The sequence below is a fragment of the Diceros bicornis genome, chromosome 26, assembly GCF_020826845.1.
Source record: "Diceros bicornis minor isolate mBicDic1 chromosome 26, mDicBic1.mat.cur, whole genome shotgun sequence".
Taxonomy (NCBI): Eukaryota; Metazoa; Chordata; class Mammalia; order Perissodactyla; family Rhinocerotidae; genus Diceros; species Diceros bicornis.
In genome coordinates, this window is record NC_080765.1 from 38,975,179 (window position 1) to 39,000,524 (window position 25,346).

At 45.6% G+C, this 25,346-nt stretch overlaps 1 protein-coding gene across 4 annotated transcripts in view; it reads right to left on the reverse strand.

Annotated features, from left to right (window-relative positions):
- Positions 1 to 10,801, reverse strand: part of CIITA (class II major histocompatibility complex transactivator) — a 47,432-nt gene extending 36,631 nt beyond the window's left edge. For 2 of the 4 annotated variants that reach the window (XM_058570060.1, XM_058570061.1), the window contains exon 1: positions 10,458 to 10,801. In XM_058570060.1, coding sequence (XP_058426043.1) covers positions 10,458 to 10,740 — 283 coding nt within the window. In that variant the 5' untranslated portion in view covers positions 10,741 to 10,801. Of the gene's footprint in view, positions 1 to 601; positions 803 to 2,270; positions 2,502 to 10,457 lie in introns of those variants that run through there. The other 2 variants (XM_058570062.1, XM_058570064.1) reach the window with 2 other exon arrangements.
- Positions 10,802 to 25,346: the final 14,545 nt, after the last annotated feature.

Here is a 25,346-nt window from a genome sequence, read left to right on the forward strand (position 1 = left end):
AAAGGTCAAAGGCAGTCCGGGAAAGCCCCCGAACCCCAAGATGGTCAAAGAGAGGCGAGGATTTCCCCAGTCCGCCTCCCCCATAATCCTCCCTATGTAGGGGACCCCACCAGAGGGGTCGGGTACCCAGACTCCAGAGGCAGAACGGGAATATGATCCAACTGGGAAACTGAGGCTCAGAGAAGGGCGGCCCTGGTTCAAGGTCCGGCGTAGAGGGAAGGCCTGTGCCCCGCTCCGCGCGCCCCTGAGTGCCTCTGCAGACTCCGGGACGCGCAGAGTGTCTGCAAGCTGGGGTTTGGCGCCGCCACTCGCCTCTGCTCTGCGCCCCAGTCTCCACTATCACCTGGCTTTCCCCGCCGCCTCCCCTCGGCCCCAGCGCTCTGGACACGGCAGCCCAGCTCCGGGGTTCCCGGCTCCCGGTTCGTGCGTGGAGTCCTTCCAGGTGTGCTGGAAATGAGGAGTTACCTGTGTCTACACTCTGCACATTCCCTTCCTCCTCCTCCTAGCCTTACTGTGTGACCTCGAGCAAGCAGCTACCAGTCTCTGAGCCTGGATTCTCAGCCCGACTTTAGGGGCTGCAGAGGGGGCCTTGGTCACCTACCGCTGTTCCCCGTACTGGGCCTCTCCGCGCGCTGCCGCTGTCTTCCCCGTCCTGCGAGCTCTGGGGCTTCCGCGAGCCTGGGGCGGGCCCGTGGCCACCCCCTGCGGCTGCCCCTTTTCTCTTTCACTTTCTCTCTCCACCTGCCGGGCTTGGGCCAAGCTGGGGAGCAAGCAGGCACCCACGCCTCCCTCTGCTGCGCCCACCACGTGCTTTCTCAGCGGCGCCTCGGATGCACTCCCACCCTCCTGGACGCTCGCGGAGCGTTCACTCAGCTCCTCAAAATATCCGTCCCCTGCCTCGGGGAGCCAGCGCGCCCACAGGCATGCGATCTGCTAGCTCTGGTCTGCAGGGAGCTCATCCCCACCCCTGGGTGGCCCTCGATTACTCTCGGGCTCAGCCACACCGTGAAGGTGGCAAACCACTCCCGCAGGGCACATGGACCCAGAGATTTGCTCGCTGAGCCAATCACTCCAAGGAAGCCAGATGCCCTTGGGAGGAAGAGGAAATTCCTCAGGGACCTTCCCTGGCTTAGAACAGCCCTGGAAACCCAGCGTTCCCATCACCACACCCCCTGGCAACATTCCTCCACCCTTCCCCCTCCAGAGTCCTGGACCCTGGCTCTGACCTCCGTGAGACCCTGGGGACATCACTTGGCTTCCCAGGCTTGGATTTCCCAGGCTTATCTGGAATTGAGGGGGTGGGTCAAGGAGACTTCTGACCGTTCTCCCCCCTCAAAAACTCCCCCGACAAGCTCTGGCTACATTCAACAGAGCTGGCAAACTTGTCATCATTCTGGGTTCAGAGGATGCACGCATTTCCATGGTGGCTGAGACAGCGTCCCACTCCTCTCAGCCACACAACAACGGCAACAATATTGGGCTCCTAGGAGGGCATTCGTTCCTACAGTGTACCAGGCACTGTGCTAGAAGCCTTTGATCCCTCATCTTACCCTGTCATAAGAGTTTTCCCCTTATCCCATTTACAGCCCAGAAAAACAGCCTCAAAAAAGTTTGGTGACTTATTCAGCATCACACCACATGCAGCCAACAGTGCAGCTGAGAGTTAAACCTGCCGCGCTGCCTTCAGAGCTGGTGCCAGCTGTCTGTGCTGTGCTCTCTCTCACCATCCGTCCCCCGTCCCCCATTTCTTCCCCAAAACACCATTTGGAAACTGGAGAGAGGGCAGCATCTGTCCAGGCGACAGGCTATGGCCAGCCAGCTGGGGCTCGACAGCCACCCCAAGGGACTGACTCTAGCTTTGGTTTCTGGGCTTCCGGGGATGGGGTGGGTCTGGCAGGGGTCCCGTCCTTCGAGGGCACCCCTCAGTGTTTACCTGGCGGAGAAAGGACCTTGTGGTTGGCCAAGCCAGGCCATCAATGCTGAGGGCTAACGACACGCCCCCTGAAAGTTGACCGTCTAGAACCCTTCAAGCTGATAAGCCCTCTCACATTCCAGGCATCTGGGCTGACTTGAATGTCCCTCAAGTGGGAGGAAATGGCCAACCAGCTCACTTCTTCCAACAGCCCCAGCAGGACAAGGACCCCTATCTCCGCCCCCTGCCCCCAACTCAGAGCAGTGTCTCTGTTTATTTGGGATGGCGGGACCAGCTGAGACCTCACTCCAAATTAAGAAGTATTCTCTGCCCCAACTCCCTCCACCAGCCTTTTTACCTTGGGGCTCTGGCAGGTAGGACCCCGCAGGACGTGGAGCCAGGCAACGCATGGTGTGGGAAACGCAGTGAGGCAGCAGCTTCTGAAGTCTGGCGGCCTCCTCTGGCGCCCTCAGCCTACCCAATGATGCTTTTGGATGCCCAGCTCAGGAGCAGGCGGCCTCATCGCTAGCATGTCTGTCTACACTGGTCAGGATCGCGCCAAGGCTAAGCCAGCATGCAAAGGAAGCAAGCAAGGGACCAGCAGAAAACTCTCCCCCTTCAAGGTGGCCTCAAGCTGTCAGATTTCTGTGTCTAGACACGCTCTAATTTGTCTACGCTCCCTTAAACCCTCCTCTTGCCTCTGATGTTAATTTCAGTTCCTTGTAGTGGTGATTTTAGAAGGTTGTGAGCTGTCTGTTGGAGGGAACCTTTGACTTGCTGACATTATGAAATGATGGAGACCACAATGGAGCCACTCTGGTCCAGCTGCCAACATCTGCCATCCTCTGCAGGATGGGGTCAGGATCAGAGCCCCACAAAGGCCTCAAGACAACTGGGTTCCAGAGACTTCCTAGATTTCACTCCCCTCCACCACCCCAAATAGCCCTGAATTTCCATGGAGATCCTGAGTGGTCCTCCCATCATTTTCATTCCAAGACATTGGACTGAAACATAAATTACACTTGAAGAGGTGTTACTCCAAATATGATATACTTACAGCCAGATGGTTTGGAGTGACACGCAGATGTGGTGCTAAATAACGTTGACTCACACAGGGAGAAAGTTAGTGCACTTTCAAGCTGTGCTCCTGATGGCACCCAGAAGAAAGTCTCAGTTTGGGGCTAAAATGTCTTTAACATCTCTAATGCATGATCACCCCATTTCATGGAGAGCAGCCCCCAGCCTCAAGCCTTCGTCAGACAACAGTATTTGGCAAGAATCAAATAATGTTACTCTGCTCTCCTGTTTAATAGTTACCTTCTCTGTGTGGCATTCTTTTTCATTCATGGTAGACATAAACTTTCCTTAAAAAATAAAGTTGAAAAAAAAATGTGAGTGGTCTGAAAAAGAAACTGTCAAGTAAATAATAATATAGATGGTGTGCAGAAATCATACAGGGGGTACTGAAATGAATGGGAAACAGTGACTTAAGTGCATCATGCATTTTTACTGAAAGAGCACTGGGCTGGGAGCCTGAAGAGCCTATGTCTAGCCCCTGCTGTTATTGGCAGGTGTGTGACCTTGGACCCCTCACTTCCCTTGTTTGGGCCTCAGTTTCCCCACGTATGAAATGATGATAATGATGCCTATCTTTCTACGGTGATTATTTTGAAGCCATCCCTGCTTTCAGAAGTCTCAAGGGAGGAAGTAGACAGACAAACAAGAGTGCTAATAGTCAACTGGAAACAGAGCCTGGCTTTGTTAGGCCAACAAAACAGAAGTGACAAGTTTTAGAAATCCCAAGAAGTCTCATCTTCCCATGACCTGGTGCCCCCTGACCGTTCAGCTCTCTTGAGGCCACGTCCGGGAGTCCCTTCCTGTGCTCAGAGACAGCCAGCTCTAATGGCCATGGCCAAGGCCGTTCTGAACCAGCTTCGTGGCAGGGAAGAGTTCGGAATGAGAGCCAGCCAGGCCTGGGGGTGCACCTGCCCGGAGTCATCGTCTCTCACCTGGACAACAGTGGCAGTCAGTTACCTCACCTCATCCTCCCTCACCCCACCCCATCCCCACAAGACCCGAGTCTGATCACGCCTGTATCAACACAGAAGGTTTCTGAAGAGGGTGGTGACATATGCCAGCCTGTGTGTTAGCCAATGGCAGAGGCTGTGGATTGCACAAGGAAGGTCTGGAGTATAGAGACCAAGGAGGAGGCGCTGTGGTGCCCAGCCAGGAGCTGATGGGGATCTGAATTTCAGCAGAACCAGTGGAGATAGAAATGAGGAGAGGGGGGCGGGCTAGCACAGAGGAAGAATGACGAGGCTCCTGGACCGAGCGGATAGGGCAAGGAGCAGGGCGGAGGGGTTATGCAGACTCTGACCCCAGGATTTCTGCCTATTAAGGCATGCAGCACTTGTGCTGATGTTCCTCTTCAAAACTCCCCCAGAGCTGGTGACCATTCTTCTGAGCCCGGGCTGCTTTGGATAAAGTCAATTCCCTTCTGACTGAGGGGCCTTCTCTGTGCTGTTGAAGCCAGCATTGCCCTGGGCATCTGAATTTCTTTGTCTCAAGTCAGGATCTAGCACTGCAAAGACCGCTAGCTACCAGCAGAAGCATTGGCAAAGTTACCAGTCCGGGGTCTCTTGCCAAGGACCAAAAAGAGGAGATGAGGGAGACCTTGATCTTCCGAGTAAGATTAGCGTTGCAGCAAGCCTGCCGGCCCCTGCCGTGCGTCTCCCCAAACCGACCCTGCTCGGCCCTCCCTGTGTACTCTGCTCTGGCAGCGTCCCCCGGGACCAGCCCCTGCCTTCTCCCCACCCGGCCATATTTTAGCCATCTTTCAAGGCCCGAGTTCTCGTCTTCGTCGTCCTTCCAGCTAACAACAATCTTCTGCTTTATTCAGTTTTAGAAAACTTGTTGCCATGTATTTGGCAGTAAATCACGAACTTCCCATTTCACGAGTGTTGATCCTGTTGCCTCTGATTAGATCAAAAAGTCGTTAATGTCTGGGACCGGTGGCTTTATTTTCTTATTTAAAAGACACACTACTCCAAGATCGTTGGAATGAATGGATGGAGTTTGGATTTGAATGATCATGGCAGATCATTCCAAATGGATGAAGAGTCCTCACTTACCAGGTTGTAAGTGCCTTTTTTCATGCTTTTTTGTGACCACCAGAACTCCTAGCGGGTGCTAAGTAAACGATTGAGGAGCAGGGAGGGAAGGAGGAGAGAAAGCAAGGAAAAGAGATCTGAGAGAGGTAGGTGAATAGACAGAATAACACTGGTATGTTTCCCAATTAGGCAGGTAGGAAGGTGAATGAGGATGTAAACCTATTAGTAGGTAAATATAGGAGTAGATGCGTTGGTAGGAAGGCAGCTAAATAAGTTGATAAGTAAATATATAGGCAATTAGATAAGTAGCAAGATTGATAAATGGATAAGCAGATATAAGTTGATGAATTGATGAGCAGGTGGTTAGGTAGACCAGGTAAGTGCGAGGGCAGGCCGGTGGGTGGATGGGCAGGTGGCTGGAGAGACCAATAGAGAGTAAGTCAGGACACAGATGAGCCGCTCAAGGTAACAACAACAGAGAACAGAAACCGTCCCTGGTTGGGTCAGGCACTGGGCTTGGAGCTAAGCCGAGTAGGGAACAGGCCACCGGCAGGCCTGGGAAAACCCATGGGGAAGTGCCAGCTTCCGGGAGCAGGTGCCTCTCCTTCTGAGGCTCCTGGGGAAGAAGGTGAAGCAGGTCTGACTGGCTGGGAAGCCGCCCAAGGTGAAAGGACAGCAGTTGTCCTTGCCAATGCGTCTCCTTCCAGGGGGCGGAGGAGGCTCCCGGGTCAGAGTGGGAACGGGCCCCTGGCAGAGGAAGGAGGAGGGAGGGTGGGTTCAGCCCCTCTGCTCTCCGTGGTCTGGGCTCTGGTGGCTCTCATCCTAAGGGCCAAATGGGGAAGGAAGCTGGAGGGAGAGCTGGGCTGCCTGATGTGTGTCCCTCCCTTTCCAGTAAATCAGGCAACATCCTAGAGGGATCCTTTGTCTGTGGTTCCTCGAATAGAGTCCTCATGGGCAAAAATACCACATCAGGAAAGCACAGAGTGACAAAACAACGATGGAAAGCCAAAGAAAACACTAAAATCTGAAACCATGCTGGGGGCGGGGGGGGTCCTACAGCCTCTGAGAGAGCATGCCGAAAAGGCACCTTCACAAACCCAAGGCTGGTCGGGTCTGACTTCTCCCCCAGTCCTCCACCCCTCTGTTCACTGTGGGTCTGTGGCGGCCCTGAACGCCACCCTCGCGGCTGTTGAGTCAGACCAGCTCTCCTCTCGCAGGGAATACACATGTGCCTTACGTAGGACGCAGTCACTGAATCCTCAGAACAGCCACGCTGGGTCCTGTTATAGCCTCCATTTGATAGATGGGGAAACTGAGGCCCAGAGGGGTCCCAGGATGTGCTCACCGTCATACCCTTTGGAATCAGGGAGTCACCACTGGCACTCGGGCCTTCTGAGGCCACAGCCCATGTGCTTCACCAAGTGCCAACAGAGGGCAGAGGCCACATTGACTCATTTCTTAGATGTACACAGCACGCAGGCACCCAGCCTTGTGTTTCGCATGGGGCAGGTGTCTAGATATTATGTGGGGCCCCCAGTGAGTCTGTAGACAGGATTGTTTTCTCAGCATCTCAAACCCCTCGTTTATCGTCTCCCTCTCCAATTCTCCTTGCTGTTAACCCCTTCTAGAGTTTTCTGTCTAATGCCAAGCACTGCCTTGTTTCCCAGCTGGCATCTCATTTAACCCTCACTATGGCCTTGGGAGGTTTACATCATCACTCTCATTGTAGAGATGAAGAAACTGAGAGTCAGAGTGGTACAGTCATGTGGCCAAGGTCACACAGTTTGTAAGTGGCAGAGCATGGCCTCAGACCTAGAGCTACCCAACTTCCAGCCTGGTTCTTTTTCCGTCACCGTCATCCTAACTCTCTTCTCTGGCCTTGGATTGCCCTTCCAGGTGTTGTCACCCACTGTTGACCGAAGAACGCCCAAGTGTTTGCCTTGATTCCCCAGGGAAGCTGCTGAGTTCCATGAGGACAAGGACCTTGCCTCCCACGCCTCCCCCAAACTTGGCTGGGGTTGCAGGCACACATGCTGCTTTGTATAGCAGAGTCAAACCCCCAAGGTCACATCCCGGGGAGCGGGTTTTCTGCACAACTGTAACTGAAGAGCTGCAACATCTGAAGGCGCCTTCTGAATCATCAAGCTAGTTTCAGTTTGAGGCTGGCCAACCTGTTTCTGGTAGGTTTACGGTATCCCTTTGGGTTGTTTAGAAGAGGCAGCCAAGCAGAAAGTGCAGCAATAGGTCTGGACTCATGAGATCCAGCAGCCCCCCTCCCCAGGCTGTGCCCTGAGGCAAATCACTTAACCTCTCCGTGCCTCAGTTTACTCTTTTGTAAAGTGAGAATAATAGTAGTGTATGAACCACCCACACATCTACTCACCCAGTCCCCATCCACCTAGCCACCAATCACCCATCTACCCATCCATCCACCCATCACCCATCCACCCGCCCGCCCACCCACCCATCCACCCATCCGTCCACCCATCACCCATCCGCCCGCCCACCCGCCCATCCACCCATCCGTCCACCCATCACCCATCCACCCGCCCGCCCACCCACCCATCCACCCATCCGTCCACCCATCACCCATCCGCCCGCCCACCCGCCCATCCACCCATCCGTCCACCCATCACCCATCCGCCCGCCCACCCGCCCATCCACCCATCCGTCCACCCATCACCCATCCACCTACCCACCTGCCCATCCACCCATCTGTCCATCCCTCATTCATCCATTCATCCACCCAACCTTCAACAAATACATAACGCCCACCTACTCTGTGCCAGGCACTGTGATAGGCATTTGGGATGCATCTACGATCAAAATATGGATCCCTGCCCACATGGAGCTTATTTTCCAGTGGGGGAGTCAGACAATAAACAACAGACATAATACAAAGTAAAACATACAGAAGGTGAAAATGTCAGTCTAGAGAGGGGGCTTGGAGTGTGGGCAGGGAGTTGCAGTTCTAAATGGGATGGTCAGGATAAGCCTTGTTGAGAAGGTGACATCTGATCAAAGAGCTGAAGGACGTGAGGAGGTTGGCTAAGAGGATGTCTGGAGAAGAGTGTTCCAGATGAAAGGAACAGCACGTGCAAAGGTCCTAAGGTAGAGAGTGTGCCAGGCCTGTCCCAGAAACAGTGAGGGTGCCAGCATGGCTGGAGTAGATGGGCAAGGCAGAAGTAGGGAATCAGAGCAGAGCAGTGATGAGACCCAGATGGTGAAGGGCCTTGTGGGCCATTGTCTGGATTTAGCTTTTCTTCTGAGTGACATGCGGAGTCAGAGCAGGGTTTGGGGCAGTGGAGAGTGAAGATCATTGTAGGGCTATGGAGAGAGTTACAAAAGCTTCACATGGATGATTTCCTCTTCTGAACCATCATTGAAACTGAAGGCAGTGCCCTTTATTTACAAACCACACGATTCTCTTTCCCCATTCTCCTTCCCCTCTGAAGCTGCTCCTTCCCCAGGCACCGCAGGAGCACACCTGCCCTTAGTCCCGGGTCAAGCCTTGTAGCCCTGAGTGGAGCTGGCCTGGAGGACAGGATTATGGAGCAGGGAAAGGAAGCCATTCATCCTTCTCTGTCTCCCAGCCCCCTGAAGACCACGCCACCCTGAGCCCAGTTCCCTTTCTAGAGTCACATGGGATCAGAAATAAACACACTACATCCCCAGGGAGGAAACGGAGTTAAGTAAGAGGAACCAGAGTTTGAGCAGAGAGAGGAGGAGGGAGGGGCAGAGGTGTTGGGCAGCCGCCAGCGTGTAAAGGAGCCTGTAGTTGATGGGGGGGGAGCCAAGGAGAGAGGCAGGCTTTGACCTCCCTCCAGGTGGGCTTCTGCACCCCCTCCAAGACCACACAGGCTGCTTGTACTCCCATTAAGAAGCCAGGGAGATCATTCAGGTGGTAAAGATGCCCCACACCCCCAGGAGTCTGTTAGGAGCCGGAGAGTAAAAGATGTGTTCAAGAGACCTATAGAGACCATCTGCATGAGAATTTAACCATGGAGACAGCCAACCCCTTTTAAACTTGTGTCTTGGCAGAAGACTGGGAAAAATACCTACACCGCCCCGGTGCCCATGGCAAGACCATCAAAAGGCTTTTTACCCCTCCAGCCAGGTGGAGGATAAGAGCTTGTCTGCCTTCAAATCCAGCCTCTGCCACTTCCTACCTGGGACCGGGGTTGTGTCCCCTCTGGGTGGTCTCTGTTTTCTTCTTTGTGTGTAAAATAAGGATGGAGCTCATCAAAGGGCCTAGGGTGGGCGTGAGGACCACCTAAGAAGGTGCTGGAATGTGCTCAGGTTGTGCCTGGCACTCAGTAAACACTCAATAAACATGAATCATTGCTATGATCTTAAGTTTCAACTTTCACAGAAACCATGACTGGACCGAGAAGGGCTAGAGTTTATGACACCAAGTCATAAAATCGGAAAAGCACAGATTTGCGTAGAGACAGAACAAACATGTGTCTTTAGGAAGAACACAGTTTACGACAAAGTGAGAACCTCTTCATAACTGGGAAGGAAGACCTAGAATGTTTGAGGAGGCCAAAGTGTGAGTGGAAAGAGTATGGAGTAGGCTAGTTTTTCTGACTTAGGATGCATCAAGTGTCATCCATACACTTTTTAAAAATAAGACACACTTTCCCTTTCTCCCTCTGATCTGGTTCCTATTCTCTGTCTCTGTCTCTCTTTTTCTCTCTCTCTTTCCCTCCATCTTCTTCCTCCTTCTCTGCCTCCCTCCGGCGCTCCCTCCCTCCCTCCCTCCTTCTCTCTGTCTCTTTCTAGTCTCTGTCTCTCTGTCTCTTTCTATTCTGTCTCTCCCTTCCTTTCTCTCTCTCTCTGTCTGTCTTTCGGTTTCTGTCTCTCTCCATGACACAGATACACACACAAGCAAATGCAGGCACATGCACAAATATGCCCACACATGCAAACACAAATGCACACACCTGCGCACGCACACATATGCACACGCGGCATCCTCTGCTCTCCAGCTCTTTGGATCCTTCTCTCTGTGGCACCCCATTTCTCCATCTTTGAACTGCACTGATTGTGCCGGCATCCATCTTCCCCACCAGGCAGACGGGAGATGATCTGTCCACTTGTGCCCTCCCAGTGCCCCAGCACAGTGCCTGACATATCAAGGTGGCTCAGAGAGTGACCCAGGCAGGCATTTGGCGGCACGCCTCCAGGATGGTTTTCTCTTAAGCAGAGCGGGAAGCACGCTGTGTGCCTCCAGCACACCCAGCACCACAGACTGAGTTCTCCAAGCACTTGTGGCTCCTGCCAGCTCAGCCAGAGGCTCTCATACCTGTCCGTGTCTGCCGTCCCACCTCTGGACAGGAATGATCATATTGACTTACTTTCAGAGAGGAGGGAAAATCCTTGAGCTGCCTACAGCCAGTCATTGCTCCTTGAGCAAAGGGATGCCAACTTACCACCAGGGTCCTTGTTGCCAGGGTCCCTCTCAGCTGCCGGGGCCTGCAGCCCACTCCAGGCCAACCCCAAGAGGGCCAAGTTCAGGTCTCCTTTCTCCAGCAGGGTCAAGGAGATCTTCCTGGCCAGAGCCTCGCCATCAGGCTCCTGGAGCAGGGCGCAGTAGTACTCCCTGGAGAGAAGCTCCTCTGCCAGCATACTGTCCAGGAGGTCCTGTACCTGGCTCGGCCAGTGGCTGGACAGCAGCATCCGGACGTGAGTCAGGATGGTCTGGAACTGGTTCATGGCAGTGCTCGGAGGCAGGGAAGCTGCCTTTGTCAGAGCCTGGGATCTCTGCTCGCCCTGCCTGTGGCATCCAAAACATGAAGTGAGAAACAAGATGAGGGAACCTCCGCAGTGTGTTGCCGTCTATTCCTACTCAGGAAGATTTCCTCATTTGCCTTATAGGCTAGGGTGCCTGATGAATGGATGCAAATGGGTTCCCAGACTGGTTCAGACCCCACAGACATTCACTGGTACCACCCGTGTGCATGTACCAAAGAATCCCACAGCCTGGTGAATTCCATTAGATCCAATCCAGTGTTTACTAAGAGGAAGAAAACTTGCCTCTTTGAGGATCTTTAAGGTGATCGTCCTTTTCAGGTTGTATCATAAAAAGAAGGCGCTGGGGCATAGAGGTCGACCAGTTGGATTTGGAGCTACGCTGCCTGGGTTCAAATCCCAGCCCCACCACTTGCTCATTATGTGACCGGGGCAACTTACTTAGCCTCTTCTCGTCTCCATCTGAAAAGGTGGAGTGATAATAATAGTACTCCCCTCATAGAGTGTGGGAGGATTAAATGAGATAATGTGTCTAGAGCGCCTAGCACATTATCTACAACACGTAAGAGTTCAAGAAATTTGAGTTCCATAAATATGAGCCATTATTATTATTATTGATTAATCATGCAAACAATTCTGTGTCACCTCAGGCTCAACCTCACTAGACCTCAGTTTCCTCCTCTGCAAAGTCTCCCAATAAAAGTAATCCAATCCCACTGGGTTGTCTTGAGGATTAAAAGAGATAATGCATTTAACGGGCTTAGCACTGGACCCAGTAAGCACTTAATGAACATTGACTATATACTAATATTATCCCCAATTTACTAATGCACAAAACAGAGGCTTTGCATAGGAGCCAGTCTGTTTTAGGATTCTAATCTAAAAATCCCCAACCCCATTATTTTTTATCATAGCTGATTGCTCTCCCTGAAACACACCATGACCTTGTTTCCTCTCCTGGCCTCAGCTTTACCATCTCTCAGATGGGACCATTTGCATTGTTCATTTCAATGAGACAAATAAGGATTTCCACTTCCAGTATGGCTGAGTAGCTCCTATCTGACCCACTTCACCACAGATAACAACTATAAACTCATGGGGAAAAATGTAAAAAGCAACTACCTGAAGGCACTGGAGAGTGACCAGAGCAGGCAGATACTGGAAGGGAGTCAACATGTGGAAGACAAGAATATCACTGGTGAATTCCCAGCTCATGAGTTTAGCCTGAAGGCAGGTCTCAAGCAGTGCTGTGCAGGGCAAGTAAAATTCTGCAAAAAAAAAAAAAAAGAAGGTTTTACTGCCCTGAGTAACCAGAGGACAGAATTTTGGGTAACAATAGCTGCTAGAAAGCGGAGGTAGAAATTCCAGAAAGGAGAAAGACAGAGAGAAGTTGGTCCAAATTCTGTATATAAACTACCCAAATATCTGGCTGACCCCTGAACCGTGTGTGCATTCATGGGCAGAGTCTAAACAGCTCGGCTAAGGCTAAAGGAATTGAACTAAGATTTGAGTTGCAACCTACTATGGGGCTGGAGGGTGGAGTAGGAGACTTTGCATTTGATTCCATCCAAGATATGAGCCTGCTAAAACAACAACAACAAAATTCACACTGTTAAGATTACAATGGAATCCAGAGTGTTTATAACATATTATTCACGCTGTGCAGTAGACATCCAAAATTACCTGACTACAACACAATACAAAAAAGGGACCCATTCTCAAGACAAAAAGACAATCAATGGAAACTGACCCCCAAGATGATCCAGATGTTGAAATTAGCATACAAGGATTTTTAAAGTGGTGATTATAACCATGAATGAAAAAGACATAAAGGAGGTAAAGGAAAATAGGCTCATAAAAGTGAAAAGATAGGAAATTTCAACAGAAAATTAGAAACTATTAAAAAGTTACCAAATGGAAATTATCAAAGTGAAAAGTACAATATGTGGAATTTTAAAAGTCACTGGATGGGATTAACAGCACAATGGGAGTGACAGAAGAAAGAGAAACTTTAAGATGGAGCAATAGCCATTATTAGATCTGAAGAACAGAAAGGAAAATGTTGAAAAATGTGAGCCTCAAGGATCTGTGGGACAATGTCAAAAGCTCCACCTTATACATGTTTAGAGTCACGGAAGGAGAAGAGAGAGAAAATGGGATATAAAAAAAGATTGGAAGAAATAAAACCCCCAAATTCTCAAATTTGGTGAAAGAAAAACAGATCCATGAAGCTCGGCAAGATACATACAAGGAAAGCACACCTAGGCACGTTATGGTTAAAACTACTGAAAACCTAAGATAAGGAGAGACTTGTGAAAACAACCAGATCACAATACCACGTTACATGTGGGAGCATGTGAATGATCACTGACTTCTCATTGGAAACTATGGAGGCCAGAAGACGGTGGAACAATATCTTGGAAGAACTGAGAAGAAAAACAATTGTCAGCCCAGATTTCTAAATCCAGTGAAAATATCTTTCAGGAATGCAGGAAAAATAGGTATTTTCAGACAAAAGGAAACCAAAAGAATGTGTTGCAGCAGACTTGCACTACAAGAAATGCTAAAATAAGCTATCTAGGTGGAAGGAAAATGATAGTTAGAAACTCAGATCTGAAGAGAGAATTGAAGAGCATCAAAAATAGTAATCTCTGGGTAAATATAAAAGATTGTTTTTCTCTTAATTTATTTAAAAACATAAATGCTTAGGGCTGGCCCCATGGCTTAGCGGTTAAGTGTGGGCGCTCTGCTACTGGCGGCCTGGGTTCGGATCCCGGGCGCGCACCGACGCACCACTTCTCCGGCCATGCTGAGGCCGCGTCCCACATACAGCAACTAGAAGGATGTGCAGCTATGACATACAACTATCTACTGGGGCTTTGGGGGAAAAAAATAAATAAAATTATAAAAACAACAACAACAACAAATGCTTAAAGCAAAAATTATAGTATTGCCTTGTGACTATTAAATATATGTAGATAGAATACATTTGATTATAGCATAAAGGATGGTTATTGGATGTATACAGTTACAAGGTTCCTACATTTTATACCAAGTGGTACAATATTACCTCTATGTAGGTTGGGAAAAATGGAAGATATATGTTATAATTCTTTAGGCAACAACTAAAACATAATGCAAAAAGGCATAGCTAAATAGCAATTAGAAATTAATACAGAATTTTAAATGAGATGGACTTGCAACTCTTGGGTTCAATAAGCAGTCCAACAACATCATGATATTATAAACTTTGTGCATAAAGTCAGAAGGTAGAAATTCCAAAGCTCTTCTTCTCACCTAACAAAATATTTATTTATTTATTTATTTATTTTTGTGAAGAAGATCAGCCCTGAGCTAACATCCAGGCCAATCCTCCTCTTTTTGCTGAGGAAGACCAGCCCTGAGCTAACATCTATTGCCAATCCTCCTTTTTTTCCCTTTTTCTCCCCAAAGCCCCAGTAGATAGTTGTATGTCATAGTTGCACATCCTTCTAGTTGCTGTATGTGGGATACCACCTCAGCATGGCCGGACAAGCGGTGCATCGGCGTGTGCCTGGGATCTGAACCCAGGCTGCCAGCAGCGGAGTGTGCGCACTTAACCGCTAAGCCACAGGGCCGGCCCCCAAAATATTTATATTTTTAAGCAAACAGAACTGTCAATGTCAATATTATTCCCAGGGCAACTAGTTATCAATTAAGATAATCAAAATTACATACTTTTTAGGCATTAAAGGTCATAATTCACAGGGTAGATCAATAATTTTTGCAGGCCAAAGACTCCTTTGTACAAATAACACTTTCAAGAATAGTTTTATAATCACAAAATGAAGCTTTACATTTTCACATGGGACTTTTCTCATGATAGGAGAATGAGATGGATATTTGTACGAATGCCGTCAACTTTATTGGAACTAACTTTGTGATGCAGAACAGCATCTGCTTTACTGCAGCTAGAGGGGAAGAGGAAACCTTCACACCCCACTTTCCCCTTTCTTTCTGAGATTTCTTTTCCCAGCAGTTAGAAGACCATGCATTTTCTTGGACCAGGTGGTAATGCCATCAATTAGCCCTGAGTAAAAGAGAAGATTTGAGGAGCTTAAAACTCAGGCATTAGATATGAAGCCAACATTAACCTGATACCAAAACTGGAAAAGGACGATACTAAAAAGGAAAATTACAAGACAACATCATTGATGAACATAGATGCAAAAATCCTCAACAAAATACTAGCAAATCGAATACAACAATACATTAAAAAGATCATACACCATGATCAAGTGGGATTTATTCCATGGACAGAAGGATGATTTGACATCTGCAAATCAATCAACATGATACACCACATTAACAAAATGAAGAATAAAAGTCATAAAATCATCTCAATAGATGCATAAAAACATTTGACAAGATACAACATCCATTATGATAAAAAAACTCTGAATAAAATAGATATAGAAAGAAGTACCTCAACATAATAAAGGCCACATATGACAAACCCACAGATAACATCATACTCAATGGTGAAAAACTGAAAGCCATCCCTCTAAGACCAGGAACCAGACAAGGATGCCCACTTTTGCCACTCTTATTTTACAAAGTATTGGAAGCCCTAGCCAGAGCAATCAGGCAAGAAAAAGAAATAAAAGGGATCCAAATTGGAAAGGAAAAGTAAAACTGTCACTATTTGCAGATGACGTGATTCTATATATAGAAAACCCTAAAGAATTCCAAAAAAACTATTAGAAATAATAAATGAATACAGTAAAGTTGCAGGATACAAAATTAGCATACAAAAATCAGTTGCGTTTCTATACATTAACAATGAAGTAGCAGAAAGAGAAATTAAGAATACAATCCCATTTGCAATTACAACAAGAATAAAATACCTAGGAATAAATTTAACCAAAGAGGTGAAAGAGCTGTACACTGAAAAGTATAAAACATTGTTGACAGAAATTGAAGAAGACACAAAGAAATGGAAAGATATTCCATGCTCATGGATTGGAAGAATTAACATAGTTAAAAAGTCCATGCTTCCTAAAGCAACCTATAGATTCAACACAATCCCTATCAAAGTCCCACCGACATCTTTCACAGAAACAGAACAAAGAATCCTAAAATTTATAAGGCACAGCAAAAAGCCCCGAATAGCCAAAGCAATCCTGAGAAAAAAGAACAAAGTTGGAGGTATCATACTCCCTGATTTCAAAATATACTACAAAGTTATAGTAATCAAAACAGCATGGTACTGGCACAAAAACAGACACACAGATCAATGTAACAGAATTGAGACCCCATAAATAAAACCACACGTCTATGGGCAGCTAATTTTTGACAAGGCAGCCAAAAACATACATTGGTGAAAGGAAAGTCTCTTCAATAAATATTGTTGGGAAAACCAGACAGCCACACGCAAAAGAATGAAAGTAGACCATTATCTTACACCATACACAAAAATTAACTCAAAATGGATTAAAGATTTGAATGTAAGACCTGAAACCATAAAACACCTAGAAGAAAACACAGGCAGTATGCTCTTTGACATTGGTAGCAGTATCTTTTTGAATATCATGTCTCCCTAGACAAGGGAAACAAAATAAAAAATAAACAAATGGGACTACATCAAACTAAAAAGCTTCTGCACAGCAAAGGAAACTATCAACAAAATGAATAGACAACTAACAATTGGGAGAAGATATTTGTGAATCATACATCTGGTAAGGGGTTAATATCCAAAATATATAAAGAACTCATACAACTCAACAACAACAAAACAGACAACTCAATTAAAAAATGGGCAAAGGATCTGTACTTACATTTTTCCAAAGAAGATATACAGGTAGCCAACAGGCACATGAAAAGATGTTCAACATCCCTAATTATTAGGGAAATGCAAATCAAAACTACAATATCACCTCACGACTATCAGAATGGCTGTAATTGACAAGATAAGAAATAACAAGCGTTGGAGAGGATGTGGAGAAAAGGGAACCCTCATATAGTGCTAGTGGGAACGCAAACTGGCGCAGCCACTATGGAAAACAGTATGGAGATTCCTCAAAAAATTAACACTAGAACAATCATGAGATCCAGCTATTCCACTTCTGAGTATTTACCCAAAGAACACGAAAACACTAAGTTGGAAAAATATTTGCACCCATATGTTCATTGCAGCGTTATTCACAATAACCAAGACTTGGAAACAACCTAAGTGCCCATCAATGGATGAATGGATAAAGAAGATGTGGTATACACACACAACGGAATACTACTCAGCCATAAAAAGATGAAATCTTGCCATTTGTGACAACATGGATGGACCTTGAGGGTGTTATGCTAAGTGAAATAAGTTAGATGGAGAAAATCAAATACCATATGATTTCACTCTTAAGTGGAAGATAACAACAACAAACAAAGAATCAAACACACAGATGCAGAGAATAGGTTGGTAGTTACCAGAGGGGAAGGGAGGAGGGAGGAGGGGAAAAGGGGTAATAGGTCACATGTGTGTGGTGATGGATGGTAATTATTCTTTGGGTGGTGAACATGATGTAGCCTACACAGAAACTAAAACATAGTGATGTAAACCTGAAATTTATATAATGTTATAAACCAATGTCACCTCAGTAAAACTGAAAACAAAAAACAAAAAAACTTAGGCATTAGAAAATTCTGAAGGGGCAAAAGGAGAATTTTAACAGATTGAATAGATGTCATGTAATCTTCAGCCATGGCTGTGGAGAAGCTGGCAGATGGTCAGTTGCTGGGAGGAATAAGGAAACCATGTTCTTAAGTACCTCACCTCTGAGGCACTTGAGAGAGAGGACCAGGGCATGAGAATCCATTCAACATCCCGAGTTGGGGATGAGGACAAGGCCATGAGAATCCATCCAACATCCCAAGGTGGGGATGAGGACCAGGCCATGAGACTCCATTCCCAAGCATCCAAAGTGGGGATGATGGATAATGAAACAGCATACATTGGGTGCACAGGATCAAGAATAAGAGTAGGTTCTTCTAGCCATTTGCAAGGCTTCCTTCTTCTTTCTCATCAATCTAGCCACTACCCAGTCACGTGCTTTGTCAGGAAAACCTGAATGCCAGCCTCCAATCAGCCACTGACTCACTGTACCACCACAGGCAAGACATTTCCTTTCTCTTGACCGCAATTTCATCACCTGTGAAACAAGTGGGTCAGATAACATGATGCCTAGGATTTCTTTCAGTTCTGAAATGCCATTTTCAGGGTTGTGTTACCCAGCTGCAGAACACACTGGTCTCAGAGTTCCACAATATTCCCCTGCAATTAGTTATGAGTGCAGCATTTCCTCCGTCTATAGTTATTCAGGTCTCTTTGCATGATTTTTTTTCTCATAATTACATGCAATCTGTACTATTATTTGCCTGACATTTTGCTTTAATCTGGCTTATTTATTTAATTTACCATAAAAGGAAATTTCATATCCCTATCCCAGTTGTAAAGTCATATCACTTGCCCGAGAATAGTGGACCACTATGACAAACACATGGAAAGTAAAATGATAATAAGGAAGTTTAGATTCTTCTGTTTGCTGAAGCGTCTGATCCTGAGGTCCAGTCTCTCTTTGTGACAGAGGGTGGTTAGCCAGTGCTGGAGAGGTGTTAAAGATAGACTAGCACCAAGCGGAAGCTGTCCGCATCAGCAAACTAGTAAAAATTTTATAAGCTACCAGCAAGGATGTAGAAAAATGAGAATTCTCCTGCTCTCCTGGAGAGGCTATAAAAGTGCAACCACTTAAGGTAACAATTTGTTAAAAAAAACAACCTGTTAAAATGGGAGAAGTACGTACATTTCCACTCCTGGGGTATAAGTATATCCCCCAGGAAAATCTTTACACACATGCATATGGCACATGAAGAAGCATTATTTGTGATAGCAAAAAATTAGAAATAAAAATCAACACAAGACTAGTTATGAACATCTTTTATAAACATTCTGGAGTACATGTGGCTTTAACAAATTAAGTGTAATGGACCCAATCAAAGTGAAGGAATTTAATGGTTGTTAAAATGAAGTTAGTCAAATCAATTACACAATTGGGATCTAGCACAAGTTTTAAGTCTTGTCTTTAAGTGTTGTCTTGCAAAGAGTCTTTGCAATTTTCTCTTCTTTCATTTCATAATCCCATAGTGTTACACATAAAAGTGAATCCATAATCTGCTAATTCCATGGGAGTGTTATATTTCTAAGAAGAAACCCTTAAAACATGTTACTAATGGCTCTGAATTTAGATATAGGTACTCTAGATTCTTCTCATGAGCTCCTACTAGTACAATCTCCACACCTGTTATGACATTGGTCATTCATGATTGCCCACCTGTAATTCCTTCCAGAATCACCATAAGTTACGTGTCATTAGGGCTATCTGATGGCACTTCCACGAAACACTGATAATTTTACAGAACAGTGGTGTTCATCTTTATGTGTGTTGAAGGATGGTGTCTTCAAATGGTTTCTGTTTGACAGTCCCACACAGTAAGATGACCACATTAAACCTGCCCAGTGGATGGCAGCTGTTTGGAGCATAGCTGATGTTGGAGAGTTTGAGTTCCATTCCTAATTCTGGTTTTATTCTATGTTTCTTAAAATTATTGGATTATCATTAACTTGGATGGTTTTTAAGATAAGAGCAAATTTCTATATATTGTGTCTAAGGCTTAAGAATGCCTGTCTCAGAGAGGAAAGCATTATAATATTTATGAACAGTGACAAATACACTGTGCCTATTTATAATTTCATCTTTGAGTGTTTGTGACTTGATTAGCTCCCTCCTCCTGTGTGATGTTACAGTGTGTAGAATGAAGTAAGCCCTTGTGATGTTTTGTGTGGCTGTAGACTTTGGCAACGTGAAAATAATGTGTAAAGAAAAGTTCTGTGATTACAGAATCAAAGTTATTGAGTTTTATTATTGAAAGTTGAAATTTAACACGTATAAACAGAAACCTATAAACGAATACAGTCATACGCCACATAACGACATTTCAGTCAACAATGGACCGCATACACGGCAGTGGTCCCATAAGATTAGTACCGTATAGCCTAGGTGTGTAGTAGGCTAGGTTTGTGTAAGTACTGTAGGGGAGGAAGAAATTTTCCTCTACCCTTCCAAGCTCTTCTCGCTTTTCTAAGAATTAAATTGACATGAGACAGATTGGTAGGAGAGAAACAAACAAAAGTTTAATAACATATATACATGGGAGAAAGCCAGGAAAATGAGAAATTCACCCAAATGGTCGAAGCCCTCACCTTAAATGCCATCCTCAGCTCAAGACAAAAGAAGATGTTGGGAGAGTCAGGGACTTCAAAGAGAAGGAAGGCAATTCACAGGTAGGTGAAAAGGAGGAAACATTTGGAAAACAAGTGTGTTTGGCTACACAGAAACAGAAGAACACAGAGGGAGCCCAGCAAACAGGCTTTTCTAGGTTCCTCCCTGTCCACCACCTAGTTCACGTTATGCTAAGGTGAGAGCTCGCTTCCTGAGACCAGTATTCTTAGAATTCTTTTAGGCAGTCAAGGGGGAGATACCAAGAAAAACTTTCTGAATCTTTTGTTTCTTAAAAATAATCAACCTAAAATAATCCTCATGTTAAAGAGACACATTTTGGGGTGGCGAATTTTGTTCTCCAGTACACTCTATGATATTCACATAACGATGAAATTGTCTAATGATGCATTTCTCAGAACATATCCCCGTCGTTAAGTGACACATGACTATGTAGCCAATTCATTGGCTGGATAAAATAATCACCCCAAGAACCTAGAAACAACTTAAATGTCCTTCAAAAGTAGAATGGGTAAACAGATGCATTTATTCCTACAACGCAATCTTACACAATAGTTAAAATACATGAAGTAGGGCTACATATTTTAACAGACAAAGCTCAAAAGCTTAAAATGATCAATTTTCAAGACAGGAGGTTGGTTATTTCTAGAGTAGAGGGGGTGTGGCGGTGAGAGGGATGAAGGGGAACGGTGTCAGGGAGGGGTTCACAAGGGACTTAGATAAAACCTTATTTCATTAGCAGATTTGCTATTACATAGCTATTCAGATTCTTATTCGTTATAACTTCTTGTATGTCTAAACACCCTATTAGGTTGAGCCTTATGAAATTGCTGATACTTGTCTGTTTTAATCTACAAAAATGGCCACTTCATATGGTGTGACCTAAAATAACGATAACGGTGATGAGGATAAAGAATTGAAAAGGAACTCTCTTGCTATGGGATTCGCTGTTATTTAAAGCCGACAGGTGAACTCCTCCTCTCCAGTTATCTGGTTACCAGTAGGGTGGTGCAGGAGCTACACTTTGGGAAACACTGATTTAGTGAGTGTTGTCATGGTTCCATCACAAATCAAGACCTGCGGTCTGGCCTTGGGGATGAGAAACTTGTGGTCTGAGACGAGAAGCAGGGAAAAGAGAACATGCCGTGGGGTCTGCAGAGAGGAGGCAGCGCAGCCAGGTCACATGCAAGATGCTCGTGCTCTAGGCCCCCCGATCAAGGTCAGGGCTCTGGTAGTCCTTGGGGTCATCTACCTGCTGAGCGAGAGGCAGTTACCTTCTATCTCCTGCTCCTCAAGCTTGGAGATCAATGTTGATAACAGTGATGTATTAAAATATTCAGATAACATTTCTTGAGTGAGAATAATGGGAAGCCTGACACTTTCTTGTATGGTCCCATCATCACCAAAGGCACTGCAAGGTAAGCGTTAATCATCTCATTTTACAGATGAAGCCCGGAGACATGAAGTTGCAGAACTTGAGCAGGAACCTGGAAAGGAATGTCAGGCTGTGGGTTTGCAAAAGCAGAAGAGAGCCTGGAGCACCATGTCTGCCGGAGTGGCTGGTTCCTCCTGAGAGGCCAAGGAGACCAGCTCCCTAGGTCCACTGGCCCCTTGAGCATGGTAGGGCTGCGCCCTGTGGCTGCCATGTGTCTGCCCACAGACCAAGACAACGGGCTGCTGCACCTCAGCCTGAGTCACCTTGACCACCACTTGGAGACAGGGACCACTGCCTTTGCTTCTTGGGTTTTTCCCCAAGGCATGTGGAGTCCACTCCTGGCTTGTGACTGCGGAGGTAGTGGGGAGAGTGGGTGGGGACCGGTGTGTGGTCTACAGGCTGATCATATGACCCGTGGAGGCTCATGTGGGCCAGAAGTGGGAGTCAGGAGACCTGGGCCCAGTGGGGTACTAGAGTTGGCTTCACCGTCTCCCCCTCCGCCACCGACATCATCACCCATCACCACCCTCATCTCCCCCTCCACCACCCCCATCATTCCCACCACTGTTTCCATGATCACCATCACCTCCAGCACCTCCATCACCAGCATTCCTGCCATCGCTATCACTGTACCAGCCCCACCACTACTTTCACCACTTCTGCTACCTCCATTGTTGTCCTGATCACCACCAGCTCCACCAGCTCCACATCTCCATCGTGATAAGCACTGCCCCCTGACCACAGCATTATGCTACCTCTGGCAGTACACATCATCTACTTCAACTCAGAAATCTCTACACCAGCCTAGTCAGTGGGTATTCTTGTTATCACATGATATGTGAAGCTTGAAGAAGATTCAAAACCAGGTCTATATGATTCCTCTTGACACTCTTAACAGGGAGGGTTGGGACCACTTGTTGACATGGAATTTGACCCAATATGGAGATGCCATCTGCTTCTCCCAGTGGTCAGTTCTGCAGATGTAAAGAGGATCAAATATTTCTCTACAAGAAGATTAATGCTTACAAAAAGAGTTTGGGAATCACAGGAACCTGAGGCTCAGAGACATCAAGTGTCCTGCTCAAGGTTACACAGCCAGTATCTGCCAGGATTTAAGCAGAGTCTCTGCTGTCAAAACCTACAGGACCCCAAGCTTAATGTCTGCCTCAGTCACAGAGCTGGGGTGATGGAAGTCCTTTGCAAACTATCAGAGCTGTGGCAGCCATAGAGATGTGTCCCTCAGCTCTCTTCAAGAGAGAATCTGCCATAGAGTGTGCAGTCAGCCGACAGCCTCCAGCCGTGGATGCCTCCGGGCTCTGCCTCAGCTTGTAAGCTCATGCCAGGTGCTTCCCAGACAGTCTCTGGGCAATGACTGAGCATGGCAGTGACAAAATGAATCACCATTTCTGGGCAGTGTGGGGTTCTTCTATGGGTAGTCTGTGTACCCACGCTCCCTGTTGACTGGCTGAGTCTTCTCCAAGCTACCGCACAGTCTAAGGCTCTTCCTACCTAATCCTCCTGTTTTCCCCGTCTCTTTTTCACAAGTGTCGGATCTGCTTGTCTATTCCTGCTCTCTCTCCCCTTTGTCTTTCAGAAGCATTATTCCCTATAAATCTGTTGTGCTCCAACTCTGTCTTGGTGTCTGCTTCCTGGAGGACCTCAAACAACACAAAGGTATAAGTTTGTACAATCATACCTAGGAAATTGCCTTCCTTCCTGGCCTTAAGGTGTGACTTGAGACACACATCCTTTAGCCCTGTGGAATGAGTGTATACCAACATAACTGTTTCCCGTAGCAGCAATAATTATTATAAATTAGTGGTAGTGTCATAACACTGCACTGATACGCATCTGGCCCATGCTGATTGAAGGGCAGCCGTAGGATCAGAGGGTGTGGCTGCTTTTGTTGTTAGTATAGGTGGATTTGAATCCCTGTCTACCGTGTATAAGCTTTAGCACATCCTTTTACTTCTCTGTGCCTTAATGCCTTAATTTCCCCATCTTTGAAATGGTGTTAATCATCCCAACCTTGCAGGGGGTGAATTATTTAAGGTAACAGAAAACGGGTACACAAGGCCTGACATATAATAGGCACCCAACAAATTCATTCATTTATTGAGTGCCTATCCCAAATGTGGCACTATTAGGCATGGGGAATATAGCAGTTAACAAAAAAGACAAAAATTTCTGCTCTCATGGAACTTATGGTCTTATTAGTTAAAGCTAAATCTGAAATATCTTGAAGATATCCTAGCTGTAAAAACTAAATAAGCTGTCTCTCCTTTGAGAAGGGAAAAATATGAGACCAGAAGTATAAGTATCCCTTTAAGAGGGAAATAAACTTTAGTTAAAGGAAAACCAGGAAGCAATCTCTTGGAGCTTTGGACATCAGTGCTGGGCAGTGAACTATCTCTGCCCTGGAATGTTAATGAAGCATAGATTGAATAATCAAAGTTAGTTGGATTAGTACGCTAAGGTCAAAGGTTCCAGGTCAGAGTGCATTTTATCCCTTCTTATGAAGTCCCACTATCACAAGGTCCAAAGAGATAAATATTCTCTTGAATGTATACAGAGTCTGTTTTTAATTCTTCTAGTTATCATTTTATTATTATTTTTAGCTTAATTATATTATGGTCAAAGAATGTAGTCTGTATGATATTTGTTAAGGCTGATTTTACTATCCAGCTTATGGTCAATTTTTGCAAACATTCCACGTATGCTTGAAAAGAATGTGTATTCCTCCAACTTTGGATGCAATTTTCTACATAAGTCTCTTCCATTGAGACCATTTATTGTGATGTTCATACCTTATTTATCTTAACCAGACTTTTTGTCTGTTAACAAGAGACAAATCTTAAAATCTTTCAAAATGATGGTGGAGTTATCAATTTCTCCTTGTAGTTCTATCAACTTTTGCTTTATATTTTTTGAGGCCGTGTTATTAGGTGCATTTAAGTTTAGAATTGTTACATCTTCTTGTTGAATTGAACTTTTTATCATTATGTAATGACTTTCTTGACCTCAGATAATGCTTTTATCTTAAGGTCTATTTGTCTCATACTAATACAGTGAAACTAGCTTTATTTTGATTATATTTACCTGGTATATCCTTTCCGTACCATTTGACTTTTAATCTCTCTAGTGTCCTTAAGTTTTAAATATACCTCTTATACATGATATATCCAGTCTGGAAACCATTGTCTTTTAACTGGAGGGCCTGATTCATTTACATTTATTGTGATTACAAATCTATCTATCTATATCTTAATAGAACATGTGCTTTCTATGTGTCCCACTATTTTGGTTTCTTTTTCCTTCCCTCCTTCCTTTCTGTATTTTGGATTGAGATGTTTCTTTTCTTTTTTCTATTTCTCATTCTGGAATTAATTTGGAAGTTATACACCTCATGCCCGTTCTTTTAGTGGTCACTCTAGCTATTTCAACATAAGCACTTAAAGTCTAAATTTAATCAATAGCTTTATCTATTCCCAAATAATATAAGAACCTTAAAATACTTTAACACCAATCACTCATTCCCAAGGTATATGATATTATAAATCCAATACTTTAGTTCTGGTTTACCCTTTCCCAAATTTGACATTGTACTTGTTGTTCTATAGTTAATTTTTGTTTCAATTTACTTACACATTTACCAATATCTTTGTTCACTATTCCTTCTTGAATCTTAGGCCTGCCTTTTGGGATTTTCCTTCTTTCTTGATTATCTTTTAGAATCTCCTTTTCTTTTTTTTTTTTTTGTGAGGAAGATCAGCCCTGAGCTAACATCCGTGCCAATCCTCCTCCTTTTTTTC